This window comes from Amphimedon queenslandica, unplaced genomic scaffold (genome assembly GCF_000090795.2).
Source record: "Amphimedon queenslandica unplaced genomic scaffold, v1.1 AMPQUscaffold_13434, whole genome shotgun sequence".
Taxonomy (NCBI): domain Eukaryota; kingdom Metazoa; phylum Porifera; class Demospongiae; order Haplosclerida; family Niphatidae; genus Amphimedon; species Amphimedon queenslandica.
This window is the reverse complement of record NW_003546330.1, coordinates 250,671-260,798: the sequence shown is the minus strand read 5'-3', so window position 1 is coordinate 260,798 and position 10,128 is coordinate 250,671. Positions and strand designations below refer to the sequence as shown.

General features: G+C 37.1%; 3 protein-coding genes across 3 annotated transcripts; 1 reads left to right on the top strand and 2 right to left on the bottom strand.

Moving 5' to 3' along the window:
- Positions 1–2,183: 2,183 nt before the first annotated feature.
- LOC105312557 (mothers against decapentaplegic homolog 3-like) lies at positions 2,184–4,696 on the bottom strand. Its single transcript, XM_011405299.2, has 7 exons — positions 4,373–4,696; positions 4,109–4,269; positions 3,732–3,875; positions 3,602–3,682; positions 3,449–3,541; positions 2,445–3,395; positions 2,184–2,388 (listed from the first exon to the last, which is right to left on the bottom strand). Exons 1-6 carry the CDS (start codon positions 4,663–4,665, stop codon positions 2,746–2,748), a joined length of 1,422 nt encoding a protein of 473 aa, XP_011403601.2. The 5' UTR covers positions 4,666–4,696; the 3' UTR covers positions 2,184–2,388; positions 2,445–2,745.
- A 44-nt stretch (positions 4,697–4,740) lies between these two features.
- LOC105312556 (uncharacterized transporter C405.03c-like) lies at positions 4,741–6,497 on the bottom strand. Its single transcript, XM_019995792.1, has 11 exons — positions 6,386–6,497; positions 6,286–6,335; positions 6,119–6,243; positions 5,994–6,077; positions 5,853–5,946; positions 5,691–5,792; positions 5,494–5,636; positions 5,378–5,436; positions 5,236–5,332; positions 5,001–5,181; positions 4,741–4,953 (listed from the first exon to the last, which is right to left on the bottom strand). The coding sequence occupies exons 1-11, from the start codon at positions 6,453–6,455 to the stop codon at positions 4,813–4,815; spliced, it is 1,146 nt and encodes a 381-aa protein (XP_019851351.1). The 5' UTR covers positions 6,456–6,497; the 3' UTR covers positions 4,741–4,812.
- A 9-nt stretch (positions 6,498–6,506) lies between these two features.
- On the top strand, positions 6,507–9,204 carry LOC109581559 (serine/threonine-protein phosphatase 6 regulatory ankyrin repeat subunit B-like). The gene is made up of 13 exons (XM_019995791.1): positions 6,507–6,658; positions 6,948–6,987; positions 7,109–7,228; positions 7,282–7,387; positions 7,441–7,529; positions 7,577–7,667; positions 7,719–7,785; positions 7,851–7,981; positions 8,029–8,174; positions 8,227–8,356; positions 8,412–8,581; positions 8,630–8,756; positions 8,801–9,204. The coding sequence occupies exons 1-13, from the start codon at positions 6,591–6,593 to the stop codon at positions 9,184–9,186; spliced, it is 1,671 nt and encodes a 556-aa protein (XP_019851350.1). The 5' UTR covers positions 6,507–6,590; the 3' UTR covers positions 9,187–9,204.
- The last annotated feature ends 924 nt before the right edge of the window (positions 9,205–10,128 follow it).

Here is a 10,128-nt window from a genome sequence, read left to right as displayed (position 1 = left end):
ATTAGCAGCTACAGTAGGAGGAGTAGCTTCAAGTAACACTCTCTTTGAGGATCCATAACAAGAAGAAGGAACGCTAGCTCCAGTAGAAGGAAGGCTGGCTCCAGTAGAAGGAACGCTGGCTCCAGTAGAAGGAATGCTGGCTCCAGTAGAAGGAACGCTGGTTCCAGTAGAAGGAACGCTGGCTCCAGTAGAAGGAACGCTGGCTCCAGTAGAAAGAAGGCTGGCCCCAGTAGAATGGGGTCTATAGTTTTGAAGTACTTTTGGGATATTTGGATAACCCAGTGAGACAGGTTTCTTCCTTATTGCCATGGTATCAGCCGGTCTAGTATTAGCTGGGTACCTCATGGCTCTTGGGTTCATTAATTGATTGACTAAACCCAGTGGGTTCTTCCAAGTGTAACGTGTTGTTATACCACATATTGTTGGGATTCTAGTGTGAATATCGCTAATAAAAGTCTCTCCTGATTCATGGACACTGTTACTAGGTATCACTAGAGGCCTGCCCCTTATGACACAGCATCCTGGGTAGCTATGGTAGCAGTAATCAACACCTTCCATCATAACAATAATTACCTTAGGAATGCTGTAGGATTAAAACTGAAGAATATTTGATAGAACAGTGACTGGGTGGCTGGTAATATAAACCCATACTAAAAGATATGAGAGGTTATTTATACATGCAATTATGTATTTAGTACATGAACATGTGTATACCAGGCCTGGGGTCAATTACAATTAAATGTAATCTATTACTATTACTATTACTTGGTGCCCTGTAATCGTTACTATTACAATTACTATTACATATTACTATTACCCCAGGCCTGGTGTATACATGAACATGTGTATACATGTATTATGTATAAAGTGAGTGACTTACTTGTTTCTTCCAATGTTGTCTTATTGCATCATAACTATTGAACTGACTGTTGGTGGGTGGAGTCACGTGAGATACTGAATAAACATGTGCTTCCGTCAAACTACATGTAATAATAATAATAATAATAAATTAATTAATTACTTTGGCAGTACGTGGCACTGATTTGTAGATATTGATTCCTCATTAATTATATAATTAATTCCTTCAGTAAACAATCTTAATACACTACTGGTTACTTCTAAATCAACAGGCTACAAAAACAAACAAACAATAAAACAACAACAAAGAACCATTTTACCTCCAAGTGTCTCACTGATAGTTTGTGTGAAGTGATTGATACTATTAACTCATTTACTGATACCTCAATATCCACTTCTAATTATAGTAACAAGAAAGTTAAAAATAGTAACATCTAATACTAACTCAATGCCAGTGTCTTTCCAGTTATAAATACGTCATTTCCTTTCACGAGCCACTCACTAATCTCATTCCATTTTGGTGCTAGTCTTCCTTTTAAGGTAAACTCATAACAGTGCTTCAACAAAGGTAGGGTCACATTGCCACCTTCTTCACCTAACAACTAACAAACATAACAAATAATCAATTATTTAAGTAGCTCACACATCAGAAAATATTATAATAAAAATGTAGGATTCTCTCCTTTTCATTTTTGGCAAAATTTGGCCAAAAATCCCTGTACTATTATAGTACAGAGACTTTGTCTGAAGGTCAGAGAAAATTTGTAAAATGCCTAGGTACCATACAATTACTTATTTATTTATTTACTATGCATTATTTACTATAGTTAATTAATTATTTACTTGAATATTAAATTTTGATGAGAGGTCCTGCTTCGCTGCAGATGTAAAATATTTTTTCTAAATATTTCAGCAAATAATAATAATAATGACAAGTCATGATGTACCTTACAAATGACGTAAAGACTTTTAGAGTCGATAGGACCAGCTAATAATAATGAATCATTCCTCACTAATTCCCTGTATGCATATTATATATATATACATCAATAGCAACGGCTACACTCACTGACCTTACCTGCATTTTGCTTTGACTGCTTGTAAAGTAGGCCCAGTAGTACCAGCTGTGAATATTTCTAACTGACTGAGTAGCTCAGACTCTAAAGGGGCGATATACACAAGAACTGATCCAGCCTGCAGTCTCCTACTAGCAGCCGCCATTTTGTAATTTATATGGGCTGGAACATTATCAGTTGCTATAGAAACAGCAGCCATTTTAAAGTGGGAGTGGTTAAACCTTCTTTATTATTATTGACTGTAAAGTGTATTCTGACAATGATTAATTTTTATCAAAAAAATTAAATTGTTGTGGTAGAGTGGTAGTTCTATTTGTGTAGTCCCTCCCTCCTCTCTTTAGCTGCCTCTCTCCCTCTCATTATTGCATAGACTGACCCGATTATAGCGTACAACATTGTTACTGACATCAGTCCAATCCTAAACCTTGAGTTAGCCTTATCCATTACTTCAGTGCTATATAATATAATAATTACATCATACTGTCCTCTAGGTATCTATTAGTTATTAACCTCACTTCTGAGGGTACATCTTTTACTGTTCTTGTTATTTTAAGAATAAAACGTCTAAAAGGAGTCACTTGGTGTTTAGGAATGGAAGAAGTTGAATAGTATCTGAACAACATATCAACTAGAAGAGAAACAGCAACAACAAGACTTGAACTTTGTACCCCAGTAACTCCACCCAATTGACATTAATTAATTAATAACTAATAATTAATTAACAATAACCATGACAACCACTGATTAATAGACTAACAATAAAATGAGAATTGATTGATGCACAGAGTGACAATACATTGGTTCCTTAGGCTCAAGTGTCCGACTGTATTCTGCTGGTAGGAGATCCCATTTGAGTGAGGACCTTGTCCAGCCATTGGAGTGACCCGTTCAAGTGGATTTCAATCCAACATGGTGTGCTGGTGACAGTGGGACGCCTGTATTCAGCACCCCAACCTTTCACAAAGCTTATCCTAATAGTACACATTCTGTTCAACTGGTAGACAGTCTCAAATCCTAACGACACGGACTGAGCTAGTCTGTTGGCAAAGTCCTGACTGTTGAACAGGTTCAACTGGCAACCTGGGGGAACCTTACAGACTGTAGCAGGGTGCCAGCCACACCGCAAGTTAGCGTTAGGCGATTGAACAAAAATACTACTAGCACTCAGACACTCTGCCCAAACTTCACCGCCTACATTATAAAGATGGACTCCTCTACCAATGTGACATCTGGTCTGCTGGATGACAGCATCACGATTAACATTAGACAATAGACCAAGACAGAACCTCTCGCTGGAGCTGGGGTCAGTCCCTCCATCAATAGTCAGGGAAGGACTGGAGCCGTGGAATATCTCACCTACTCGGTTCTTCATCTCATAATAGCTGACAGAGCACCAGTGGACCGGCTCTAGGTAGGTCACTGGTTGATAATCAGGACTCTGAGATGGGCCGGGGTGAATGGCTAAAGTAATAATAATAAATTAATAATTATTATTAATTAATAGATTGTCATACACGGTGACATTCCTCCATGTTGTGTCTGATAGACATCAGGAGATGGGACTGACAGTGGAGCCATTGAAGTAGGAGACATTATCGGTGACCCAACTATTAATAATATATAACATTATCATCATTATTATTATTATTATTATTATTATTAATTACCTCCTGAATAAGTGCTTAGATTACTGGCTGTGGCTCCGGCAGGACTACCTATATCACCATAAGCTGGGGGCGGGGTTTCCTCTAATAAAGACAAACCAATAACAACAGAACACATGTACACGTAGAGTACCAGGAGGAGGGTAGACAGGAGGAGAGGGGAACAGGTCTTGGGATGGGTAGACCCTGTTCTCAGGTAGTGCCTCCTCGGCCAGTGACGGCATTATGGAAGGAACCTTGTGCTCAACGTTAGTAGGAACAAGGACAGGTGGCAAGACTAAAGTACGGGATAGTAGATTCCTTTTAATAATGTCACTAGACTCTATTATTAACATAATCCTAATATGAGTAGCATCACTCCACTATTAGGGACTGGTTTAAAAAACTACTAATGAGAGTCAGAGATCATGGCAGGTGTGTAGGAGTCCAATACCACAGTACATGACCAAGTGTATACTTTATTAATAATCTAATTACACTACAACAACCAAAACAAACCCACTGCCCTACCTGGTGTCTCTACCCTCACATAGTGATATGGATTAACACACACATCATCTTTCTTGAGGTGGAAGGCATACTGACAGCTGTCGATTGCCTTCAACTCGTGATGATTCTGTAGATCAGACCAACGCCAGAGTCTGCAGTAGATGACATGGGGTAGACCTTTCCTAGAGTGTTGATAAATCACTAATTGGTAAAATGTATTTAATACATTAGTGCCAAAGGCAGCCCCAGGCAGTGACTGTACAAGTACAGTATTATTGGATGTACCTGTGGGATACCTGCAGTCTACCGTCCAGTGACCTGGCTATGGTCACACAAGATGTCTGAACACTTCCTTCAGTTGTAATAGCTTTCTCCAGCTCATCAAGGCCTCCTGTCCGCTTTAGCTTCTTTACCAAACTCTTGACAGCTTTTTCACTCCAATTCTCTTCCCCTTCGTCATCATCCCCTCCTTTCTTGTAGCTCAAGAGTCTTTTAACGATTGGTAAGGAGAAGGAAGGAAGAAAGTTGGCCATGTTGAATTTACTTGAAGAAGTTCCGGTACTGCTGATGGCCGCCATTGAAATGATTGCCCGAATAATAAGCACCACCTCTAAACCAACCACACCTTCTTGATTAAATATTTTCACCTGAGATTGAGTAAAAATATTTCCACTTTCCAAATTAAGTTTGGTCAGGTGTAAATAAATAACTTATATTCATAAAATTCACAAAATATACTTAAATACATTATTTCTCCAGTTGACTCTTTTCTCCAGTAAACTGTCGGTCTCGTTGCTTGGGATGGCATTAATGCTGGCATACTTATCGTCAGCACTATAATAATCTGATGCAATAGAAATATTATCCTAAATCAAATCAATCAAATAATGATAAGAGTATATATAGCATTTACTCTAGCTATCTTGTCAGCCTCTCTCTTATCTCTTTTAATGTGCATGAATTCTGATAGCACAAATCCAGTGAAGCCAACAATAATCATCATCATACCCACGTACACTAGTGGGAATGAGCTCCGTCTGTTTCTTATATAATCAACAATTACAGAAGCAGGAATAGCAGTGACTGTTCCAACACTAAACATTATAAATATAATGACACTAATAATTATTAATACCGAAGTAACTAACGTTGCAAAAAGTGGAGATGATAAAGCAACACAAATGAATAGAGAAGCATTGAAGGTTACATCAAGAACCGTATTGTACAATATCTGATATAATATATCTGCTCAACCAATGACAGTTATAAAAAGATGCGGAACAAACTGACCTTTACTAGGCCAATGGAATGGCTCCACATTTGAATAATGTAATACTATGAGTGGTGGCCTATGGACAATACAATCCATTGTAGAGGACTAGTAGTATTTGTATGGTATTACTCACCACATCCACAGTACAGTATGAATTCCCATCAATCCAACCATCCTCATGCCATTGTATCCTGAAGCGGGGTCATCCTTAAAACTAGCCAACTTCTTAAACAGGACCTCCATCAGGGCATAGAGTATAGTACTGGTCACTAAATACTGCAGCCATTGAGGAGTAACTGTATAGACTAATTGCATTACAGGATCACTTACAACATAACCAAGAACAGACTGATGAACAGGACCGGACTTATCCCTTTCAGAATATACTGACACTAGAGCCACTCCAGTAATGGAAAATGAAACAGCCAGTATCTATTCATAACAGTAACAACACTATATACAGAGGAGCTTAAGGACTGCAGGCATGCATACCTTAACAACAGTGACTGATTCTCTTAGCAAAGGGACCGATAAAATGAAAGTGAAAGCCACAGCAGATTGATATATGGCAACATTAGCAGGAACACTACATCATACATTTATTATTATAATTATCATCATTAATCATAGTACCTTGTTTGTGGTAGGGATAGGTACCAGAAATAAGCTGATAACAATGATGTGACACTAACCACAGCACTGCTCCACAATGCTCTCCTATCCTTCATGAAGTCATTGGTCCAATCTATTGTACTTACTTCCATGTTAATGAACCATCACCAGCTCTGTTGCATTTCAAGTTTCCAGGGAACTCTCTCCATGTTTTCCAAGCTACATACATGACAGCATACCAACTGTGAATCCAGTACACCATGAAATACGACTAAACACGGACCAGTAATATTAAGCAATCATAAATATATACTTGTGGGTAGCTTTTGAATAATCCTTGTAAAGTTACAGCCATTACGACCCCTACATGAATATTACCAATAACTGCTGGCAGTGAGAGCCTGCATACTTACACGTAGTTACAGCGAGTCCAATGCACAAGAAGGCACCAGCAAACCTGATCCAGCTAGTAGATCCACTCATGATCTACCAGCCAACAGTTGAACAATGCTATCTAAGGAACACATCACGTGAGGGCGTGGCTGTTTATTTATTTTTGCTTTTACCAGTAGTAGTGAGTGACTCTGCTGTCCCTTCAGTTGATGTACTGGAGCTGAAATGAATGGAGGAACTGGGAAGAGAACTACTTACCATAAGATTGCATATGATGTACTCCAGAGCAGAAGGTATGCCTATTGTATGTACCTATCCTTATACACTGTATCCTTAAGTATGCAACCTGCATATCCACTGGATATGTTATATGTGGTGTGTGGTGTGTCATATGTGGTGTGTGGTATGTTAAGATGTGGTATTTTGTTGAACATCTGTGAACATTTGACCACATGAACACTCACTCACTTTCAATGGAATGTACAACTAATCTTAATGTAGCAATATCTTGATTTCATCGTGTTCTTAAATAAACACAATCATCATTCACCATCACTTTTATTATTGTTGTTATTATTTTAGGCCACAAAGTGCTGTAGACTCACTGCTTGAAGCTGCAGAGGTGAGTTGTTTACTGTTGATCAATATTCATTACTATTATTTATCATTATTCATTATGCATCAAAAAGAATGCAGTATGCATTACCTCATAATGACATCATATTGTTCTTTTCTTTTTATAGATTGGTGATGATAGAAAGCTAATGGAATTAGTATCTAAATATAGAACAATAATCAATTTAAAGTGTGTGTCAAGTGGAGATACAGCACTCATCACTGCAGCTCGTAACGGACACTCTAATGTAAGTAATGGAGGAATGGTGATGATAATGGAGTGTGTTCTCGTGTTTGGTAGATTGTAGAGTATTTAATGAAAAGTGGAGCTGATCCTACACTTCAAAATGATATTGGAGAGAATGCTCTGGATGTAGCACCTCCACACATAAGAGACATTCTATTATGTAGTGATAATTATTATTAATTTATTTTGATAAATATACTAATTCTACTTTAGCTCAACTATCCAAAGAGAGGCCCTCTACAGCTAACAGGTTATTGCAAGCTGCTTGGTTAGGGGATTCTGTCACTGTTAAAAAGAACCTGGTTAGTATCAAAATTTTAAATGGATCTATTTTAATTAGAATATGCAGTCCGGCGGTATTATTAATGTGAACTGTAAGAACAGTGAAGGACTAACTCCTCTATTATTAGTAACAAGGGACATTAAAACATTTGATAAAGGTAATGATTTATTATTATTATTATTATTATTAATCAATTAATTAATAATAGTTCACAGAGTAATGAAGACAGATTATGATCCACTAGGTGTGATGCAAGAACTACTCAAACATAAAGCGTAAATTAATAAATTTATTTATTTTATTTTATTTATTTATTTTATTTTATTTATTTATTTATTAGTGATTTAAGAGCATGTGACTCCAATGGACGGACGGCATTACATTTAATATCAAATGAAGGATCATCATCAGTTGGTGCAGTCCAGGCTAAGAAAGTAGTCTCACTATTGCTGCAGAATGGGAGCTCCACTAGTAAATGAATTGATAATAATGTTAATAATATACTTACGAATAAACAGACATAACTGATAAGAATGGATACACTCCGTTGCATATTGCAGCAAAGAATGGACACACAGCTATCATAGTAGCACTGCTGGAGGAAGGAGAGACAGACATTGATTGTAGAGGAGGAGAGAATAGAGACACTCCTCTCATAATATCAGTAAATATATTAGTAACAATTATTATTATTGTTACTACTGATTGTTGTTAAGGTTAGAGAGGGTCATAAAGAAACTGCAGAATACTTATTGTCAAAAGGAGCTGATGTGACACTAACTGCTGACTCGGGAGATACTGCACTGAGTGTAGCTAAAACATCATCAATGACTGCTCTTATAAAAGGTAAAGATGAATTTATTCATTTATTTATTGATTGGTTTGTTTGTTTGTTCATTAGATGCGTGGGATAAATCAATAGCTAGTGAGCCAATTGGTGCTCCTTGTGAAGGTAGTGGTACTGAATCTGATTCTAACACTGATATTAACACTGATCTTAATGCTGATACTGATACTGATACTGATCTTGCTGGAACTGTGACAGCTCCATTCTTTATCACACAAAATAATGTAACAGGAATAAATTAAAAATTAATTAATTAATTAATTACTGTACAGGGTCAGTTAAGAAGCAGTCGCTCGTTGAGTGAAATAGCTACAAGATCAATTGAGAGGGTGGGGCAAGAAACCATGACCAGACTGGAAAGTGTTGATAATAATGATAAATACATGACCAGACAGTCCAGTAAATACATTATGTACATGAAAACACTATTTCTTCCTTTATAGGTACACCTGATCACTCTCAGTATAGTGAAGTTGAAGCTGATGATGAACAAGAATATAATAAAATATCAAAAAGACACACTCCAGCAAGAAGAAGATCACTCCTACGTCAATCACTGATCACTAGCAAGCGTAACACCACTAATGCTGAATCAGCTTTAAGGCGGAGTCAACTTGCATTAAGTAAATCAATGGAATGTTTGAATTATAATGGACACCATTCATCACCGACCACACCTACTGGGGACACACCAACCCACACAATATCATTCAATACACATACGGACACAACCACTCGTTATAAAGCCACGCCTTCAAAGAGATTCAGTTTACCAGCAGTACATGGAGCTACCTTAAGATCAGGTATGTACATGTATCAAAAGATGTAATGAAATTTTGGGTGACTTGGGAGCCATTTTTTTTGGAAAAAACCATGGGCTATAGCCTTGCATATTTTTCAGATTTTTGGCGTTTTCTTAAAATGGCCGTAACTCGAAAAATTGAAGTCGGAATCAGCTGAAATTTTCTACACAGCATAAGGACATCAATATATATCAGAAAATTTAATAAAAATTTGGGGTGATTTCGGAGCCATTTTTTGGAAAAAACCATGGGTTATAGCCTTGGGTATTTTTCAGACTTTTGGCGTTTTCTTAAAATGGCCGTAACTCGAAAAATTCAAGTCTGAATCAGCTCAAACTTTCTACACAGCATAAGGACATCAATATGTATCAGAAAATTTAATAAAAATTTGGGGTGATTTCGGAGCCATTTTTTGGAAAAAAGCATGGACTATAGCCTTGGGTATTTTTCAGAATTTGGGTGTTTTCTTAAAATGGCCGTAACTCGAAAAATTGAAGTCGGAATCAGCTCAAACTTTCTACACAGCATAAGGACATCAATATGTATCAGAAAATTTAATAAAAATTTGGGGTGATTTCGGAGCCATTTTTTGGAAAAAACCATGGGCTATAGCCTTGGGTATTTTTCAGATTTTTGGCGTTTTCTTAAAATGGCCGTAACTCGAAAAATTGAAGTCGGAATCAGCTGAAATTTTCTACACAGCATAAGGACATCAATATATATCAGAAAATTTAATAAAAATTTGGGGTGATTTCGGAGCCATTTTTTTGGAAAAAACCATGGGCTATAGCCTTGCGTATTTTTCAGATTTTTGATGTTTTCTTAAAATGGCCGTAACTCGAAAAATTGAAGTCGGAATCAGCTCAAACTTTCTACACAGTATAAGGACATCAATATGTATCAGAAAATTTAATAAAAATTTGGGGTGATTTTGGAGCCATTTTTTGGAAAAAAGCATGGGCTATAGC

What these genes read in the sequence shown, in the direction of transcription:
- LOC105312557 (XM_011405299.2), bottom strand. Translation starts at nt 4,665, where the DNA reads ATGGCGGCCATCAGCAGTACCGGAACTTCTTCAAGTAAATTCAACATG. An exon ending in TCCTGTCTACCCTCCTCCTG is followed by an intron (nt 3,683 to 3,731) that starts GTACTCTACGTG and finishes TGTCTTTATTAG; the next exon opens with AGGAAACCCCGCCCCCAGCT. An exon ending in TCTAAGCACTTATTCAGGAG is followed by an intron (nt 3,542 to 3,601) that starts GTAATTAATAAT and finishes TATTATTAATAG; the next exon opens with TTGGGTCACCGATAATGTCT.
- LOC109581559 (XM_019995791.1), top strand. Translation starts at nt 6,591, where the DNA reads ATGAATGGAGGAACTGGGAAGAGAACTACTTACCATAAGATTGCATAT. An exon ending in CACTGCTTGAAGCTGCAGAG is followed by an intron (nt 6,988 to 7,108) that starts GTGAGTTGTTTA and finishes TTCTTTTTATAG; the next exon opens with ATTGGTGATGATAGAAAGCT. An exon ending in TCTTTATCACACAAAATAAT is followed by an intron (nt 8,582 to 8,629) that starts GTAACAGGAATA and finishes ATTACTGTACAG; the next exon opens with GGTCAGTTAAGAAGCAGTCG.
- LOC105312556 (XM_019995792.1), bottom strand. Translation starts at nt 6,455, where the DNA reads ATGAGTGGATCTACTAGCTGGATCAGGTTTGCTGGTGCCTTCTTGTGC. An exon ending in GATGGTTCATTAACATGGAA is followed by an intron (nt 6,078 to 6,118) that starts GTAAGTACAATA and finishes CATGAAGGATAG; the next exon opens with GAGAGCATTGTGGAGCAGTG. An exon ending in CATACTGTACTGTGGATGTG is followed by an intron (nt 5,437 to 5,493) that starts GTGAGTAATACC and finishes TATTGTCCATAG; the next exon opens with GCCACCACTCATAGTATTAC.